This window comes from Meles meles, chromosome 5 (assembly GCF_922984935.1).
Source record: "Meles meles chromosome 5, mMelMel3.1 paternal haplotype, whole genome shotgun sequence".
Lineage (NCBI taxonomy): Eukaryota > Metazoa > Chordata > Mammalia > Carnivora > Mustelidae > Meles > Meles meles.
In genome coordinates this window covers 108,912,752-108,934,557 of record NC_060070.1, presented here as the reverse complement: position 1 = coordinate 108,934,557, position 21,806 = coordinate 108,912,752, and the positions used below count along the sequence as shown (strand labels likewise).

The following is a 21,806-nucleotide window of genomic DNA, read 5'->3' as shown; positions in this document are numbered from 1 at the left end:
AAAGATATAAATCTTTTCGATACTAATAAAATGATGTAAAATACCATTTAAGCCATAAGATACCATCAAAGTTAGTTATCATTGGTGAAGCAGTAACTATTTGCCAGACTAAATATTTTGGATGCATTGCCTCATTTAATGTTTAAAAAATGTTGTGACATAAGAATCATCGTTATCCCTATTTTACAGATATGGAAATAAAGAGGTTAAAACATTTATGTATAGCTAGTAGATCAGAAAAGGTTCTATTCTGCATTCCACTCTAGTTCTAGCTGTTCTTACCCTGAGCTATTGCTCAAATTTCTCTTGGCAAACACAGTCATACTAAAAAGGATTTAACTCCTGTAAGTTTTTCAAAAATTCTTTTATATTTTTACACCAAAATTTCTTATTTCACATGGTTCTTACATTAGAACAAATGGGACTGTGCATTTTACATCTGCCAATTTAATCTATAAATAATTAAGTGCAGGCTAGGCAGCAGGAGGAATATGATAACACACATCTACTGCATTTTTTTTTTTGTCATTGAACACCAGTCTCTCTGTTTCCCTGCTTTTCTCTGGTATTGCCACTGAAAACAGTAGGATTTTGCAGCTTCCCATGTGGCCCAGAAGTCTTCTTTAATTCATAATCAATGCACCTGGTTTAGCTTTTTTCCCCCTTTAATTAAAAATAAATGAAACTAAGAAAAGAGTCAATCTATAGGGAAGAATAAGACCTGTTGCTTTCCCTCTTCATGCAGCTCAGGGACACAAATGCTCAGCACAGCATATTTTGCTTGCTGCATTTGATTTATTTTAGGTGTTGTTGGTATCCTTGTACCATAGTGCTTGATTTTTTTTTTTTTTGGTCTTACCTTATGTAACTGTTTTCATATCATTTGCACTTGCATTTCCCAAGTAAGGGGAGGATGGTACGCATAGTCTCAGAATGTGAAAACCAACTTCAAAGCAAAACTCTAAGCCTAACCCACTTCAGTCTGAAGGGAGAGAGAACATGTATTGTCCCAGTTTGTTACTGAAAATAGATGGCCTTAGTAGTGTCCAGAAACCATCCTGTTCAATGCCTTAAAATGAAAATTGCACCTTTGTGTTTTAAAGGATATGCATGAAGAAAAATATAAAATCACCAATATTGTGATGAATCATGTGTCATGCATACAACTGTGGCTATCTGGTTGGCATATAATAGCAGCCCAAAGAGAGATGGACAAATGATATTTATTAACAAATGTGTTTTGATAAAGACATGTACAAGATGCTATAGATGTCAAAGGTAGAGAGTCCCACTTGATTAAATTGGTTCAGAAAAGAGTTCCAACAGGAGAGCAGTCCTGAACAACAAGTATGACAGGTATGATTTGGTGTAGATTGAAGTTGCCATACAGACAATAGGAATGGAAGATTGCAAGTTATTTACAAGGAGTGCAAGTGGAAGGATATGAAGATGAAGTATTTTTAAAGACTATGTTATTACACATATTCTTTTAGCACTTAGTATATGCATATTATTGGACTTAGATTAGTAAAACTATTTGAAATGTGATTTAAGGAGTTGAACATGAGGAGATAAAACATGAATAGAAACAACTATAACACAGATTAGAAAGAGATTAGTGGCATAGGTGTAAACAAATAAGAATTATATGGGTTCAGAGGATGAAGACATTATTTCCATTGCAGGAATTAGGAAATGAACCATGAAATAAATATTCCTCATGAATAGTAGTGGAACATTCTGTGACTGGGGAAAGATGCCCTAAACAGTATATGTCTTTAGGGTAAGAAACAAAGTTTTAACTTTCTGGTTGCCAGCTCTCAAATGACAACTAGGGAATCCTGGATGTTTACCTTGGTGAACCTGTATTTATCTATTAGTTTCATCAGTTCATCCTGAAATAGTAAATTAGCCCAGTGTATTTGACTTCTGAGATGTCTTAATGGCCCTTTTACTTGTACTTTTACCTATAGCACTCTGAGTCAGGGATCAGATTCTAGGAATGGTGATTCATAGACAGTGGTCTCAGCATCAGAGAATTTGGAAACAACGAGGATGTTATGGGCAGTTAGAATCTCAGAGATATAGTTGTATTAGTCACAATTTTCACTTGTAATGAATATGGTAGTTATTAAATGATTCTGATATGAATAGCTTCTCAGTGTTGTTGTGTGGAACTCAACTAAATGCAATCACACACACATTATTTTAATTTAAATTAGTGGCATTTCCAACACGAACTGTGCCACAGTCTAGCCTATAATTTAAAATTCAAACTATCTCTGCATTCAAAACCCAATATCTATATGTATTGTCAAAAACTCACTAGTACCTCTTTGATTAGAGTCAAAATAATGACATGTAATTGAATTTATTAATTGTATAAAATTGATAAAATTCCATCCACTTAGAATTTGGAGGTACTCTATCCATATATGCCTTCTATCAAAATTTTTTATTGCTATATAAATTATTTTAGTCCTAAAAATTGAATTGGACTTCTCATTTTCTCATTTTTTTAAATGTGAAAACATTATGAAAGTATTCAGAGCAAATTTATTACAAAGAGAATTTTAATCCAATCCATCTATACCCCCCCAAAATGTAATTTATGTTTTTTTAATGTACAGGTGCATTTACCAGATGAGAAAAAGGGGGGAAAAAGTTTAAATACCTTTATTACAAATATATTAGAAACATGATTTACGTATATTGGTCTGAGTAATTTTTATATATAATTCATATTCAAATATATAGCTTACTTATCAAATTGTACTTTTAATTTAGTAATTAAAATTTACAGATTCTCAAATTACAAATTACAAACCCATTGAAGGCCACAGTCTTTTTTTTTTTAATTTTATTTATTTATTTGACAAATAGAGATCACAAGCAGGCAGAGGGGCAGGCAGAGAGAGAGAGAGGAGGAAGCAGGCTCCCTGCTGAGCAGAGAGCCTGACACGGGGCTCGATCCCAGGACCCTGAGCCGAAGGCAGAGGCTTTAACCCACTGAGCCACCCAGGCCCCCCAAGGATTCTGTTTTTAATCATGAACCTTATTTGAGAGAAAGAAAAGGAAATGATTTGAACAACTGGCCAACACATTCAAAAAGATTTTGAACAGCTTTCAGCCGCACACTGTAATTATTCCCAGACAGAAATCCTCATTATAATCTCCCTATAGAAATGAACATTTAAAATTTTCACAGAATGATATTGTGGATAAACTAGAATTTAATATAAAAAGGACCATATTCCAGAGTTCCAAGAAGGGTGCTCAGAAGTCATTCTGAATGTTTTAGCTTACACTTGATAGAGAGGGATGATAATGATGATGAGACACATAGAGAGAGAAAGAAATAGAAAACATGATGCATCAAGTTCAAGGAATAGGTAGCCTATCCAGCCACATCTTTCACCCAAATGAAGGAAGAAGAGAAATAAGTGCACAATGAAGGAATGGGAATTACTGTTGTTTTGTCAAGTCATCATGCAGGAAGAAAAGAACTCCAGCACTATATGTTTCTTGAGAGCTTGCCACATTTTTCATAGATGTTTGAGATAGAGAATAAATGCAAGTATCCATTTAGCATTAGTGCCACAATTAGCCTAGGCAGAGGGATGATTCATGTGATCTTTAGAACTACCTATGTGCATCCATTACGATGAGCTCTGTACACAGGACATGCATAGATCAGACTTATTTCTTCATGTCTAACTACTGACCCATCTTCCACAGAACAGTTTAGATGATCATCACTGCAGGGACCCTATCACATTTAGAATACTACATGAGGAGGTTTTATTTTTGGAAGTTAAATGCATCCTTCTTAGATCACAATGTTCACATGAGTCTGTAAAGTTTTGGTCACATAAACCATCACTAGTCTTCAGGGTTTGGAAATCCAACGGACATTTCACCAGACTACTATTCCAAAATCCTGATTTCTTATCTGATGAGAGTTTTTCAAGAAGTATGGACTGGTTTTTTTTTTTTTTAATTTTTAATTGCAGTAAAAATATACATAACATGTAATTTGCCATCTTTATCATTTTAAGTGTACAGTCATGTTAAGTACATTCGCATTGTTGTACAACCAGTCTCCAGAACTCTTTTCACCTTGCAAAACTAAAACTCTCTACCTGTTAAACCACAGCTTCACATTCTCCCCTTCTCCAAGCCTCTGACAACCACCATCCACATTACTTTCTGTTCTGAATTTGACTACTCCAGGTACGTCATGTAAGTGGCATCATACAATATTTGTATTTTTGTGGTTTATTTTACTTAGCATAAAGTCTTTGATGGAGTTTCAAGTTCATAGGAAAAGGAAAATGGGGAAGTATCTAGATAAAATGCTTTTTCAAAGGCACGTTATTTTTTATTTTTTATTTTTTTCCAACAAGTGTTTACTGACCACCAACCATGTAACTATGTCCCAGACATCATACTAGGATGTTCAGCAGAGAGTAGTTAAAGACATTTTTACTATGCTGGTAAAAACATATAAGTCAAGTTGGTATACAGTCATACAAAAAAACAATTCTAATTATTGGTATGGACACTACAAATTGATATTATATAGGAAATTCTAGAAAAACTAGAAATAAAATATTTATCTAGTCCAATTGAGTAGCATAAAAGTATCTCAATATTACATATTTTATGTCAAAGTATTTTTAACATTTTTATCTCTGATCATTAATATAGATTATTTTATTATTTTGTGGGTGAATGATTCTATCTTTGGATATTATTCTCACATTCAGGTTGACACTTTCTTTACCTTTCATCTCTCAATCCAGTTAGATAACCATGTACAGAAATTTGCCAAGTATCCTTTACAGGAGAGCAACACTGAATCAACAACTTGGAACTTTTTTTTACCCTTTATCTAATCAACAAGTTATGAGAGAAATATACTACATAGATGTAAATTATTGGTTATTGGTTTTGTAGCCTGGACATTGATTTGTAACATAAGACCTGAGAATATTATGTAGTAGAATTTATATAATAAAAATTTTATAGAATTGAAAATGATGTAAATGATCCAAAAGTTTGCCAGAAAGGAGAAATTATTTGAAAAGAACTTCAGTTTACTGGAACTTTCCAAATGAAACATGATAGTTCTAATTAGCATTAATCAAAAGTGTCACTTTGATTCCTATGAAACTAGGAAGAGTTTATTGTTTATTGGAACTGTAATTGATGAGGTAAGCCTATACCACGTAAGAAATGTATATAAGAATGTATATGTGTTTCCTTTATAATTCTATAAGGAACACCATGTCATGAATATAGCATAACAGTCATCTGAACTGTTTCTTCCAATTATCAAAAAGTTATTTCAATTTAAGAAGGTAAATACAATCCTGAGCAAATTCTCAAAGAGCCTCAAGCTACGAGTAGATAAATCCACTATTATATATTCTGATAAAATTAGTATTTATAAGCCAGCCAATGTCATGGGTATGTGACTTGGGAGTTGCACAAGACCCTGCCATTAGAAGATATCCACCCATATACACACATACTTACTCTAATATCCTACTGCTGTTGACTTAATAATTAACCATTTTTCAATAAGAGGCTCTATATTTTCATTTGCACTGGTCTCCACAAATTATGTAGGCAGTTTGCTATATAAACAATGAAATATATTAATAATGTATATTTTGATAGTGGGAAAAATTCAAGCTGTCAATTATTTTAGTAAACTTTAAAGAGTAAATTTGGTCTTCCAGTTCTAAGGAAAGTAGATCAAACCACAGAATTAGATTGATATGATGAAACTGATTTTTACCAGTGAGATTTTTTTTCTATGCTACATTACATACTGATCATTTCAAGTAGAATATAACGATGGAGTACATTATGTCTTCAAATGTTACTGTCTATAGAAAGATAAATAATAATCCATTGGGTTATGAGTTCAAGAATAAACATTGTTTTGCCTAGATCCTAAAACATTGTTAACAATCATTAAATTTAATTGATAGTGATGTTCACTAGGCTAGTAAAGTAGAAGAATGTTTTAATTTTATTATCTAAAACAATCAACTATACAGTAGAACTGTTCATAGCAAATGTTGAAGATGTAAGTAAGGGAAAAAAACATAGCATAGTGATTATTGAATATGGACTTTGGAGCCTCAGTGCCTTCATATGAATCTAGCCTCTGCCAATTTTTGGCACTACAGCTGGAGAATTATAGAGAATGGCTATGAGATAATACTGGTTTCCTTTGAATCATAATTTCCTACTTAATCAAAATGATTTCATGGTAATTCTGCCTCAGGAGATACTCATATCTCCAATTTCCTACTCTATATCCATGTCTGTATCAAGGTTAAAGTACGTTAAAAAAAATCTCGATCTACCTCTGATTCCTAACTTGTCTTCACCAGTGTTCTTCAAATTAATAAGTGGTACCACTATTCACCCCACAGATAGAAACAAAAACTTAGCAATCATCGATTACATTTTTTCCCCACTCCAAACATTTAGTCTATCAGCATATATCATAGGTTCTGCTTTCCAAACATATCCTGAAAATAACCTATAGTTACAATATCTGCCATTTGTACTCTAGGCCAATATATTTTATTTCTTGCCTAGACTGCTGCTGGTTTCCAACTGATACTGCAGCTTCCATTCTTTCCTCTTCTCCAAACTCTCTTAAGAGTCTACTATTTATATAACATTAACTTAATCCTTTCATAATATGTCAAGCCATATCATTTTTTACTCTAAATATCAAATATTCAATGGCTTCCCATCACTCAAAGAATTAATTCCAAATCTAACAACAAACAAATGAACTTACATGATCTCATTCCTGCCTATGCCTGTAACATCACTTCTATTTACTGATGGCCTTCTATTAATATCTTTATTCACACTGCCCACCTTGCTGTTTTTCAAACATATGAGGCATGTTCTTGTCTCAGTGCCTTGTACTACTGTTCTTTGTGCATTGCATGCTCTTTCCTCAGATACTCACATTAATTCAGACCCTTGATCAGAGAAGACTTCCCTGGCCACACCCTCTAAAAGTGTCTCCCCTATTTTACCTTATTATTTATCTCACAAAATTTTGTCTTTAAGCCACTTATTACTAATTGGTATTAATTAATTAATGCTGATTCTTTTACTTAAAATACAAGCTATATAATAGGAGAAACTGCTTATTTTGTTGATTATTTTGTTCCCAGCAATTGCATCACTGACACCTAGTAACTGATCAGTAAATATTTTTCAAATAAAGACATGGAAGCCTACACAATGTCCATGGAAAATGGATGGCCTATTCTCATAAAGCTCTGATTCAAAAGGTCTTATTTGCATTTTTTCCTCAAATATAGATTCAGAAAAAAAATATGTTTTTAAAGTCATGAAGTTTTGTAAAAGTGACTGTCTTCATCTTAGCACATATTACATTTCAATAAACATCAGTGGGCAAGGCATTATGCTATCATAGTAGGCATTCAATACATATTGACAGGTGAATGGTGAGTAAATGAGAGATGTATTGGCAAAATAAGTCAATTATGGTAACTGTGAAGTTAGGAAAGAGATATACAAAATTCAGATTTACTGAAATAAAACTAAATATTTGGAATGTTTATATCCTTCACTGTTATCAAGTAGTATTGGAAAAAGAAATATCCAACTATTTATGAGGTATTTTGCTTGGTTTAATTTTCTTATAACAAACAAAAAATATTATCAGAATTACCAAGTGAAGGAAAGATGGATATACTTATTAGGGAAATGCTGGTTGGTAAACAATAACCTCTAACAGTATTCTAGATAAAAGTTGTTTTCCATTCATATGAAGTCCAAGTGAGTGTTTCTGATTTCAGATATTCTTCTTGAAAGAGATCTCTGGATCTGGGCTATTTCCCTTTTGTGGTTCCTCTATCATTAACATGTGTTTTCAGAAGTCACCACATAGAAGAAGCTGGAGGTTCATACATAGCAGACATTTGTGGATTTTTTTAAACATATAATGTATAATGTATTATTTGTTTCAGGGGTACAGATCTATGAATCATCAGTCTTACATAATTTATAGCACTCACCTTAGCACATACCCTTGCAACTGTCCATAACCCAGCCACCTTATTGCTACCTCCCCATGCCCCAGCAACCCTCAGTTTCTTCCCTGAGAGTCTCTTATGGTTTGTCTCCCTCCCCAGTCCCATCTTGTTTCATTATTTTCCCTCCCAAGCCCCCATGACACCCACCCTGTCTCTCAAATTCCTCATATCAGAGAGATCATACTATAATTTCTTTCTCTGATTGACTTATTTCACTCAGCGTAATACCCTCTAGTTCCATACACATCATTGCAAAAGGCAAGATTTTCGTTTTTGATGGTTGCACAGTATTCCGGTGTGTGTGTGTGTGTGTGTGTGTGTTTAGGCTCATGGGTAGCCTATATAGGAGAGCCTATATATATATAGGATCAAGGTCGTAGGGTAGCTCTATTTTCAACTTCTTGAGCAACCTCCATGCTGTTTTCCAGAGTGGCTGCATCAGCTTGCAATCCCACCAACACTGTAGGAGTATTACCCTTTCTCTGCATCCTCACCAACACCTGTTGTTTCCTGGCTGGTTAATTTTAGCCATTCTGACTGGTGTGAGGTGGTATCTCACTGTGATTTTAATTTGTATTTCCTGAATGCCAAGTGATGTTGAGTACTTTTTCATGTGTCTGCTATCCATTTGGATGTCTTCTTTGCAGAAATGTCTGTTCATATCTTCTACCCATTTCTTGATTGGATTATTTGTTCTTTGGGTGTTGAGTTGGTAAGATCTTTATATATTTTTAGATATAAGACTTTATCTGATATGTCATTTGCAAATATCTTCTCCTATTCTGTCAGTTGTCTTTTGGTTTTGTTGACTGTTTCCTTTACATGCAAAAGCTTTTGATCTTGATGAAGTCCAGTAGCTCATTTTTGTCCTTGCTTCCCTTGCCTTTGGCAATGTTTCTTGAAAGAAGTTGCTATGGCTGAGGTTGAAGAGGTTGCTGCCTGTGTTCTCCTCAAGGATTTTTATTCCTTTCTCACATTGAGATCCTTTATCCATTTTGAGTCTATTTTTGTGTGTGGTATAAGGAAATGGTCCAGTTTTATTTTCTGCATGTGGCTGTCCAATTTTCCCAACACCATTTGTTGAAGAGACTGTCTTTTTTCCATTGGACATTCTTTCCTGCTCTGTTGAAGATTGACCGTAGACTTGAGAGTCCATTTCTGGGCTCTCTATTCTGTTCCATTGATCTATATGTCTGTTCTTGTGCCAGTATCATACTGTCTTGATGATGACAGCTTTGTAATAGATTTTAAAGTCTGGAATTGTGTTGTCACCAACTTTGGCTTTCTTTCTCGACATTCCTAGGGCTATTCAGGGTCTTTTCTGGTTCCAGATAAATTTTAGGATTATTTGTTCCATTTCTTTGAAAAAATTGATGTTGTTTTGATAGGGATTGCACTCAATGTGTAGATAGCTTTAGGTAGCATAGACATTTTTATATTTGTTCTTCCAGTCCATGAGCATGGAACATTTTTCCATTTCTTTGGTGTCTTCCTCAATTTCTTTCATGAGTACTTTATACTTTTCTGAGTAAAGATTCATTGCCTCTTTCATTAGGTTTATTCCTAGGTATCTTATGGTTTGGGTACAATTGTTAATGGGATCAACTCCTCAATTTCTCTTTCTTCTGTCTTGCTGTTGGTGTATAAATATGCAACCAATTTCTGTGCATTGATTTTATATTCTGACACTTTACTGAATCTCTGTATGAATTCTAGCAGTTTTGGAGTGGAGCCTTTTGGGTTTTCCACATGGAGTATCATATCATCTGCAAAGAGTAATAGTTTGACTTCTTTGCTGATTCAGATGCCTTTTATTTCTTTTTTTTTTTTCCCCTTTTTATTAATTTTTTCAGCGTAACAGTATTCATTCTTTTTGCACAACACCCAGTGCTCCATGCAAAACATGCCCTCCCCATCACCCACCACCTGTTCCCCCAACCTCCCACCCCTGACCCTTCAAAACCCTCAGGTTGTTTTTCAGAGTCCATAGTCTCTTATGGTTCGCCTCCCCTCCCCAATGTCCATAGCCCGCTCCCCCTCTCCCAATCCCACCTCCCCCCAGCAACCCCCAGTTTGTTTTGTGAGATTAAGAGTCATTTATGGTTTGTCTCCCTCCCAATCCCATCTTGTTTCATTTATTCTTCTCCTATCCCCCTACCCCCCCATGTTGCTTCTCCATGTCCTCATATCAGGGAGATCATATGATAGTTGTCTTTCTCCGATTGACTTATTTCACTAAGCATGATACGCTCTAGTTCCATCCACGTCGTCGCAAATGGCAAGATTTCATTTCTTTTGATGGCTGCATAGTATTCCATTGTGTATATATACCACATCTTCTTGATCCATTCATCTGTTGATGGACATCTAGGTTCTTTCCATAGTCTGGCTATTGTAGACATTGCTGCTATAAACATTCGGGTACACGTGCCCCTTCGGATCACTATGTTTGTATCTTTAGGGTAAATACCCAGTAGTGCAATTGCTGGGTCATAGGGTAGTTCTATTTTCAACATTTTGAGGAACCTCCATGCTGTTTTCCAGAGTGGTTGGACCAGCTTGCATTCCCACCAACAGTGGAGGAGGGTTCCCCTTTCTCCACATCCTCTCCAGCATCTGTCATTTCCTGACTTGTTCATTTTAGCCATTCTGACTGGTGTGAGGTGATATCTCATTGTGGTTTTGATCTGTATTTCCCTGATGCCGAGTGACGTGGAGCACTTTTTCATGTGTCTGTTGGCCATCTGGATGTCTTCTTTGCAGAAATGTCTGTTCATGTCCTCTGCCCATTTCTTGATTGGATTGTTTGTTCTTTGGGTGTTGAGTTTGCTAAGTTCCTTATAGATTTTGGATACTAGCCCTTTATCTGATATGTCGTTTGCAAATATCTTCTCCCATTCTGTCAGCTGTCTTTTGGTTTTGTTAACTGTTTCCTTTGCTGTGCAAAAGCTTTTGATCTTGATGAAATCCCAATAGTTCATTTTCGCCCTTGCTTCCCTTGCCTTTGCCGTTGTTCCTAGGAAGATGTTGCTGCGGCTGAGGTCGAAGAGGTTGCTGCCTGCGTTCTCCTCAAGGATTTTGATGGATTCCTTTCTCACATTGAGGTCCTTCATCCATTTGGAGTCTATTTTCGTGTGTGGTGTAAGGAAGTGGTCCAATTTCATTTTTCTGCATGTGGCTGTCCAATTTTCCCAGCACCATTTATTGAAGAGGCTGTCTTTTTTCCATTGGACATTCTTTCCTGCTTTGTCGAAGATTCGTTGACCATAGAGTTGAGGGTCGATTTCTGGGCTCTCTATTCTGTTCCACTGGTCTATGTGTCTGTTTTTGTGCCAGTACCATGCTGTCTTGATGATGACAGCTTTGTAATAGAGCTTGAAGTCCGGAATTGTGATGCCACCAACTTTGGCTTTGTTCTTCAATATTCCTTTGGCTATTCGAGGTCTTTTCTGGTTCCATATAAATTTTAGGATTATTTGTTCCAATATCCTTGATGAACACAGACGCAAAAATTCTCGCCAAAATACTAGCCAATAGGATTCAACAGTACATTAAAAGGATTATTCACCACGATCAAGTGGGATTTATTCCAGGGCTGCAGGGTTGGTTCAACATCCGCAAATCAATCAATGTGATAGAACACATTAATAAAAGAAAGAACAAGAACCATATGATACTCTCAATAGATGCTGAAAAAGCATTTGACAAAGTACAGCATCCCTTCCTGATCAAAACTCTTCAAAGTGTAGGGATAGAGGGCACATACCTCAATATTATCAAAGCCATCTATGAAAAACCCACCGCAAATATCATTCTCAATGGAGAAAAACTGAAAGCTTTTCCATTAAGGTCAGGAACACGGCAGGGATGTCCATTATCACCACTGCTATTCAACATAGTATTAGAAGTCCTAGCCTCAGCAATCAGACAACAAAAAGAAATTAAAGGCATCCAAATTGGTAAAGAAGAAGTCAAACTATCACTCTTCGCAGATGATATGATACTATATGTGGAAAACCCAAAAGACTCCACTCCAAAACTGCTAGAACTTGTCCAGGAATTCAGTAAAGTGTCAGGATATAAAATCAATGCACAGAAATCAGTTGCATTTCTGTACACCAACAACAAGACTGAAGAAAGAGAAATCAAGGAGTCAATCCCATTTACAATTGTACCCAAAACTATAAGATACCTAGGAATAAACCTAACCAAAGAGACTAAGAATCTATACACAGAAAATTATAAAGTACTCATGAAAGAAATTGAGGAAGACACAAAAAAATGGAAAAATGTTCCATGCTCCTGGATTGGAAGAATAAATATTGTGAAAATGTCTATGCTACCTAAAGCAATCTACACATTTAATGCAATCCCTATCAAAATACCATCCATTTTTTTCTTTTATTTCTTTTTGTTGTCTGGTTGCTGATGCTGGTACTCTTAGTACTATGTGTTTTTTGTTTGTGTTTAAAATTTTATTTATGTATTTGACAGAGATCACAATTAGGCAGAGAGGCAGGTGGGCGTGGGGGTGTAGCAGGCTCCCTGCTGAGCAGAGAGTCTGATGCAGGGCTCAATCTCAGGACCCTGAGATCATGACCTGACCACTGAGACCCTCAGGTGCCCTTGACTTCTAGTACTGTGTTGAATAGCAGTGGTAATAGTGGACATCCTGCTGTGTTCCTTACCTTAGAGGAAAAGCTCTCAGTTTTTCCCCATTGAGAATGATATCTGCTGTGGGTTTTTCATAGATGGCTTTGATGATATTGAGGTATGTACCCTCTATGCCTACACTGTGAAGACTTTTGATCAAGAAAGGATGCTGTACTTTGTCTAATGCTTTTTCATCATCTACTGAGCGTATCATATGGTTCTTTTTCTTTCTTTTATTAATGTATTGTATCACACTGATTGATTTGATGATGTTGAACCAAACTTGCTGCCCAGGAATAAATCCCACTTGGTGATGGTAAATAATCCTTTTAATGTACTGTTGGATCCCATTGGCTAATATTTTTGTGAGAATTTTTGCATCCATGTTCATCAAGAATGTTGGTCTATAATTCTCCTTGTTGATGGGGTCTTTGTCTGGTTTGGGGATCAAGGTCATGCTGGCCTCATAAAATGAGTTTGGAAGTTTTCCTTCCTTTTTTTTTTTTTTGGAAGAGTTTCAGGAGAATAGACATTAATGCGGGACGTCCGGCTTGTGAGCGGATAACTTCGTTTTGCGCGCGACGAAAGAGTGGTGAGCGCGCGGCACAGAGGCCGCAGCGGTCTGGAAGCCGAGAGCGGGGGCGCGCGACTACGATGAAGGATTTAAAAATGGGTGATGTTGAGAAGGGCAAGAAGATTGTTGTTCAGAAGTGTACCCAGTGCCATACCATGGAAAAGGGAGGCAAGCACAAGACTGGGCCAAATCTCCATGGTTTATTTGGCCGAAAGACAGGTCAGGCCCCTGGATTTTCTTACACGGATGCCAACAAGAATAAAGGCATCACCTGGGGAGAGGAGACACTGATGGAGTATTTGGAGAATCCCAAGAAGTACATCCCTGGGACAAAAATGATCTTCGCTGGCATTAATTCTTCTTTAAATATGTGGTAGAATTCCTCTGGGAAGCTGTCTGGCCCTGGGCTCTTTTTGGGGGGGGGGAAATTTCTGATGAATGCTTCAATATCCTTACTGGTTATGTTTCTGTTCAGGTTTTCTATTTCTTCCTGGCTCAGTTTTGGGAGTTTATACGTCTCTAGGAATGCATCTATTTCTTCCAGATTGTCAAATTTGCTGACATATAGCTGCTCGTAATATGTTCTTATAATTGTTTGTATTTCTTTGGTGTTGGTTGTGATCTCTTCTTTTCCATTCATGATTTTATTAATTTGGGACCTTTCTCTTTTCTTTTTGATAATTCTGGCCAGGGGTTCATCAATTTTTTTAATTCTTTCAATGAACCAGCTCCTAGTTTTGTGATCTGTTCTATGGTTCTTTTGGTTTCTATTTCGTTGATTTCTGCTCTGATCTTTATGATTTCTCTTCTCCTGCTGGGTTTATTGTTTCTTTCTTGTTCTTTCTCCAGCTCCTTTAGGTGTAGGGTTGGGTTGTATACTTGAGACCTTTCTTGTTTCTTGAGAAAGGCTTATGTCACTGTATACTTTATTCTCAGGACCACCTTTTGTGTCCCAAAGATTTTGAAGAGTTGTGTTTTGGTTTGCATTTGTTTCCATGAATTTTTTCAATTCTTCTTTAATTTTCCAGTTGACCCATTCATTCATTAGTAAGATGCTCTTTAGACTCCATGTATTTGAGTTATTTCCAACTTTCCTCCTTTGATTGAATTTGAGTTTCAAAGCATTGTGGTCTGAAAATATCCAGGGAATAATCCCAGTCTTTTGATACTGGTTAAGACCTGAATGAGACCCAAGATGTAATCTATTCTGGAGAATGTTCCATGTGCACTAGAGAGGAATGTGTATTCTGTTGCTTTGGGATGGAGAGTCCTGAATATATCTGGGATGTCCATCTGGCCCAGTGTGTCATTTAAAGCCTTTATTACCTTGTTAATCTTTTTTTTAGATGGTCTGTCCATTTCAACAAAGGGGGTGTTAAAGTCCCCTACTATTATTGTATTATTGTTGATGTGTTTCTTTGATTTTGTTATTAATTGGTTTATATAATTGGCTATTCCCATGTTAGGGGCAGAGATATTTAAAATTGTTAGATTTTGTAGGACAGACCCTTTAAGTATGATATAGTGTCCTTCCTCATCTCTTATTATACTCTTTGCCTTAAAACATAATTTATATGATATAAGGATTGCCACCTCAGCTTTCTTTGGATGTCCATTAGCATGGTAAATTGTTTTCCACACCCTCACTTTATATCTGGAGGTGTCTTTGGGTCTAAAATGAGTTTCTTATAGACAGAATATTGATGGGTTTTGTTTTTTTATCCATTCTGATACCCTGTGTCTTTTGATTGGGGCATTTATCCCATTTACATTCAGGGTAACTATTGAGAGATATGAATTTAGTGCCATTGTATTGCCTGAAAGGTGACTGTTACTGTATATTGCCTCTGTTCATTTCTGATCTGTTACTTTTGTTCCCCCTTTGCTTAGAAGACCCCTGTAAATATTTCCTGTATGGCTGATTTGGTGTTTCCAAATTCTTTTAATTTTTGTTTGTCCTGGAAGCATTTTATCTCTCCTATTTTCAATCATAGCCTAGCTGGATAAAGTATTCTTGGCTGCATATTTTTCTCATTTTTCTCATTGAGTGCTCTGAATATATCATCTAAGTCTTTTCTGGCCTCCAAGTCTCTGAGGATAGGTCTTTTGCCAATCTAATTATTCTACTGTTGTCTGTTACAGACCTTTTGTCCTGCTTTAAGGATTTTCTCTTCATCACTAAGACTTGTAAATTTTACTATTAGAGGGATCTATTTTTATTGATTTTAAGGGGGGTTCTCTGTGCCTCCTGGATTTTGATGCTTTTTCCCTTTACCAAATTAGGGAAATTCTCTGCTATATTTTGCTGCAATATACCTTTGAACCCTCTCTCTTTCTTCTTCTGGAATACCAATTGTTCTAATGTTGTTTTGTCTTATGGTGTCACTTATCTCTCTAATTCACCCTTTGTGATCCAGTAGTTGTATATCTCTCTTTTTTTAGCTTCTTTATTGTCCATCATTTGATTTTCTGTGTGGCTAATTCTCTCTTTTGCCTTATGTATCCTAGCCGTAAGAGCCTCCATTTTTTATTGCACCTCATTAACAACTTTTTTTATTTCAACTAGGTTAGATTTTAGTTCTTTTATTTGTCCAGAAAAAGATTCTCCAGTGTCTTCCATGCTTTCTTCATGCTCAGTGAGCACCTTGATAATTGTCATTCTGAACTCTAGTTCTGACATCTTACTAATGTCCGTATTGATTAGATCCCTAGCCATCAGTACTGCCTCTTGTTCTTTATTTTAGGTGAGTTTTTCCACCTTATCATTTTATCCATATAAAAATAGATGAATGAGAGAACAAAATACTAAAAGATGAGCAATGACCCCAGGAAAATATACACTAACCAAATCAGAAGAGACCTGAATTGGGGGGGGGAGAAGAAAAGGAAAAAAAAGAAAAAATTACATATATATATATATATATATATATATATATATATATATATGTATACTGGTGAATAGAACAGAGTGACACACTTGATTTAGGGTGTATTTTGGTCTATTAGAATAAACTGCCTCCCAAAATTTTAAAGAAAGAAAAACATATATATATATGTTTTTCTTATGTGTGTGTGTGTGTGTATATATATATATATATATGTATATGTAGGCATTTTGAAGGGATGGAATATGACTGTAAAGATGAAAATTTAAAAAGATTCTTAAAAAGGAATTGATAAGAAGTTGTTTGGAAAATAAAAAGAAGAAAGAATGTGATTAGGCTGAAGACTAGAACAAAGCCATGTGCTAGATTTAGGGTATATTTTGATGTATTTGAAGTAACTGTAGCCCAAAATTTTAAAGAAAGAAAAACTTACATGTACACAAAATATAAGGTTAAATACAATGAAGGGATAGAATATAACAATGAAAATTTAAAAACATTTTTAAAAAGGTATTGATAAGATAAAATGGTTAAAAAACGTTAGAATAAGAAAGAGGAAAAATTTTAAAAATAGAATAAGAAAAAATAAAATTAAAAAAATTTAACTTTGAAAGACTAAAGAATTAAGGTCGGGGGAGTCATAAGTTCTATGTGCTCTATTCGTGTAGCTCTGAAGTTTTGCAGTTCTCATTAATTGGCGGACTTGGTCTTGGCTGGATGTTCTTGTTGATCTTCAGTAGGGCCTATTGCATAATTCTCAAATGTTTTTTCCTGTGCCAGAATTGCACTGTCCTTGCAAGGGGCCAGGTTAAGTAATCTGCTTGGTTTTTCTCTCAGTAGCTTTTGTTGCCTGAACACTTTCTGTACAGCTTTGGAGGAGAAGAATGAAGATGGTGGCCTCCCAATCTCCTGCCCCAGAGGAGCAGAGAGCTCAGGACCCCACTCCTCAATGTGCTCTCAGAGAAAAGCAATCAATCCCTCCCATCTACCTGGTCTCTGGCCACAGTCTTTGCTCACCTGGCCGGTGACTGAACATCTCTGTCTCTGGCACCATTTGGTTTCCAAACCCAGCAGATTCCTGCAGTGCACTCCCATGCCACTCCTCCCAGAGGAGGAAGGAAGGGGTCTTCTGATCTGCCATTTGTGGGGTTTCTGATCAAAGAGGAGTGTCCGGACTGTGCCTTGCATCATAGTTTAAGGTGAACTGATAGCCCACTTCTCAGCTCCATCTCTGCAGCCGGCTTCTTGCCTCCTATACTTGAGAGCTCTGCCACACTCAGACACCCCTGGTCTTTTTGTAAGCCCATGAGTCCTGAGACCATGCTGTCTCCACAAGGGCTCCACACCCTGCTTAGCCTTTGGAGCAACAACCCTCAGTGGAGCAGACTTCTAAAAGTTCCAATTTTGTGCTTCACTCATCTACCATTTCATTTCATTCCATACCATTCAATCAAGCTTGCTGTGAGCTGGCTATGCCCCCTGCCTGCGCTCCCCCCCCCCCACAGTCTATCTTCCTGTATATCACCTCGGATTCACTTCTCTGCAAGTCCTACCTTCCAGAAAGTGATCTCTTTTCTGTTCCTAGAATTTCTGCTCTTCTTCTCTTCGATCTCCTGTTGAGTTTGTAGTTGTTCAGAATGGTTTGATAACTATCTAGCTGAACTCCTGGGACCCGATGATATTTAGTCTCCTCCTTCTCTGCCATCTTGCTCCTCCCCTTGACTCCTATGGATTAATCTGAAAGTGACACACTTTGTGACCATTCACATCTCATAGAAGTAAATCACATAGTCAAACATACAGTGGCTAAGATGCATAGACCAAGAAGAAGAGGAGGAAGAGGAAGAAGAAATAGGTTTAGTGAACATGTAATAAGCTTTACCATGCAGTCTGGGATTTAACTAAGGAAAATATAGGTGTTTCTCTGGGATAAATTGACAATATTAGAAAACAGATCAGAATCATAGAGACAAATGTTAGCAGTGCCAATGTAAAGTTGCCTACTTTTAGTTGTAAACTAAAAATAGTTTAGTCAGTGCATATCAAGTATTCTAGATCATTCTTATGGAGTTTCTTAGCTTTACATCATTAAGCATTTGAATCACTGTATTACATGTTCTGATCTAATGCACATTAAGTAAATCTGGGATTCTTGTGTAGCTATGCTGACATGAAAAAGACTTGTTGATCATGGGGCATTTGAGGATCCTTAACCCTGTGGTGGTGATTTCTCAAAGTAGTTAACAATGGCTTCTAGTAGGAAAATGTTGACCATGCAAATATTTGTGAGGTGTATAACAAGTATGTTTTCACCATAAACTACTACATTGGTGTTCTGATATCTATTCTAGTTTTGTGTGCATTTTCACCAATCTGTAAATTCTTTCCAAGGCTTGCTGCATACCTTTGTGTGGAGAAAAGGACAAATTTCTTTGTCCTTAACATGTGACATAATAAAATATATCTTTTCTTGCTGTTTCTTTTATTGCTTTTGCTTCACTTTTTACTCATTTCTATATGTCAGGTTTTTAAAGTGGTTAAATAACATCAAGAATCCTCTGACCTTATAAATAATTTCAGGTGTGAGTTAAAAGTAAATATATAATTTATAACTAAATACCCAAAGCAAAAATTTACATTTTGTGCAAATTAGATACAATCTTGGACAAATACTAACACAGTGAAGTAGGATGCTATGTCCTTAGTGTTAGGAAATAGGCATGCATAATCATTTTTAAATAATACCTGAATTGTATTTTCTTTAAGTTCAAAATCAACAAATAGTATAACTATGCACTTACTTACATATGTATCAGAATTCCCTAGGAGCTAAAAACACTTTCTTCATGTAGACATTATCTTATAAATATATGGCAGAAATAGATTATCCACATAAAACAAATCATACAAGGATCATTGCTCTGTAAGCCAATACAAATTAAAATGATTCAAACATCACAAGAAAATGTTTTCAAGTTATCTGTTGCATACACTGCATCTTATATTAGCTTCGAACTAAATATGACAATTAGAGCAGAAAAGTTTATGATTTGTAATGAAGCTTTTAGATCCATATTGACTACCATACATATGAAATTTTCATTGGAAAAAAATCCTAGAAGGAAATGTGAAGTAGTATATTGGCTTAAAATTTAAAGAATTAAGAATAAATTTACACATTCCATTAAGCATATCCGATTTGAAGGATTAAATTAATTTTTAAGTACAGATAAAATTTACTGTAGAGATTTTATTTTCAAGCAAAATGATATGAGCTATCTAATATAACTATGAAAATGCCTTAAAACTGGGGTGCCTGTGTAGATCCCAGTCCTGGGATCAAGCCCCACATCAAGCCCCATGTTGAGCCCCAGATCTGAGTTTCTGCTCAGCAGGGAGCCTGCTTCTCCTTCTCCCTCTGCCACTCCCCAAGCTTGTGCTCTGGGTCAATCTCTCTCTCTTTCTGTCAATAAATAAAATCTTTAAAAAAGAGGTGATTGTGCTGAGTGAAATAAGTCAAGCAGAGAGAGTCAAGTATCATATGGTTTCACTTATTTGTGGAGCATAACAAATGACATGGAGGACATTGGGAGATGGAGAGGAGAAGGAAGTTGGGGGAAATTGGAAGGGGAGGCGAACCATGAGAGACTATGGACTCTGAGAAACAACCTGGGGGTTTTGAAGGGGCGGGGGTGGGAGGTTGGGGGAACCAGGTGGTGGGTAATAGGGAGAGCACGTGTTGCATGGAGCACTAGGTGTTGTTCAAAAACAATGAATACTGTTATGCTGAAAAAATAAATTAATTAATTAAAAAAAAAAAAAGAAATACCTCAAAACTAAAAGTTCTCTCTCGGGGACAAAAAAACTGTGAGCTTAATTATGGTAATTATCATTTGCAGACCTGCTCCACTGGGCTCTTTTGTGGTGATGGAATAGGGAACATTACCCGTTTACCTTCCATCTCCCAAAGAACCGATACCATTTCTACACAAACATATACAGTACCTGCTTCTGACACTTCAGCCAGTGGCTTTCCATCAGCAAGGGCTACAAGATGATGGACCATAACAGCTACTTCCCCAGTTGATCCAGGTAAGTAGATGAAAGTAAAATATGGAGAAGTTTGAATTTGATATAGTTGTGTAGAGAAATATATTTTCTGACTTTTTCAGATCTTTCTTTTTCTGTGATACATGACTTTTCAGGGGTATAAAATTGTTTTAGGATTCTTGTTGGTTATGTTTCATGTTTTCAGTTTTGGTTTAATAATATTGGTGTTCTTTACTAATAAATGCTCTCTCTGAAACAGTGCAAATGTTCATTAATATCTTTATTATGATATGTGAATCTTGGTAGATAACTGACCCTTAGTCCCAGCTTATTTTAACTATCAGTAGATTTATTTTTAAAGACTTTGACTACTTACTTTATTGTATCTTTTTAAACATTGTGTGAATTATTATATGTAAATTTATATCCCTATCAATTTATTGGAAACAAATTTGTAATCTACGTTTCTTTCCTATTTTGAAGTATTTTGACATGTTGAATATGTTTCAATATGTCTTATTTAATTTACTAAATCAAATGATGACATATTGCAAATAGTACATTGTATGCTAAATTCCTAATTTAGTCTTTATATAGTCAGTGTCACTAAGGAAAATAAGAATGAGAATTATAGCCATTAACAAGGTATTCTTGTTAAAAATATTTTTGAGGGCCACTGGATATCATAAGCAGAAAGGTAGTCTGCCCTACTCTTTGTCTTCATAAGTTCTGTTCTTTTAAAGACTTAAGTTTACATATACTGTTATCAAATATAAAGAATATTGTCACTATTTAGAAAGTAAAATGATACTTCTAATATTTCTAAACCAATATGTTATGTATTCATTGATTCTATCAATGGTAGAGTTGAAATTTTTCATGCTTTATTCAAAGGAGTCATTTGGTTTGGAATACGTTAGTTCTTTTTATCTCCCTGTGAATGTTCACTCCTTGTATGTGTAAATATAAAATATAAATATATAGATATAAAATAAAGAGTATATATATTACTTTTCTCTATAACTGGAGTATAATTGATATACAAATCATATTATTTTCAGGTACATATCATTGTGATTTGATATTTTTATACATTATGGAGCCATCCCCTGACAAATCTAGTTATCATCTGTCATCATACAAAGTTGCTGTAATATTATTGACTAAATTGCCTACACTGTATATTATATCCCCATGACTCCTTTATTTTATAACTAGAAGTTTGTACTTCTTAATCCCCTTTATCTATTGTGCCCTCTGCACTCCGCCCTTCTTCCTCTGGTAACCAAGTTTATTCCCTGTATCTATGAGTATGTTTCTGTTTTGTATGTTCATTTGTTTTTGGATTCCACATGTAAATAAAATCATACATTTGTCTTTGTCTGACTTATTTCACTGAATATTATACCCTCTAGGTTCATCTATGTTTTCACAAATTGCAAGATTTCATTCTTTTTATGGCTGAGTAATATATCTTTGTATATTATATCACATCTTTTTTATCCATTCATCCATCAATGGACATTTAGATTTCATCCA

General features: G+C 35.6%; 1 protein-coding gene across 1 annotated transcript in view; it reads left to right on the top strand.

Annotated features, from left to right (window-relative positions):
* Positions 1-21,806, top strand: part of EYS (eyes shut homolog) — a 1,714,887-nt gene that overhangs the window by 867,080 nt on the left and 826,001 nt on the right. The window contains 1 exon segment of the mRNA XM_046006082.1: positions 20,117-20,309. Coding sequence (XP_045862038.1) covers positions 20,117-20,309 — 193 coding nt within the window.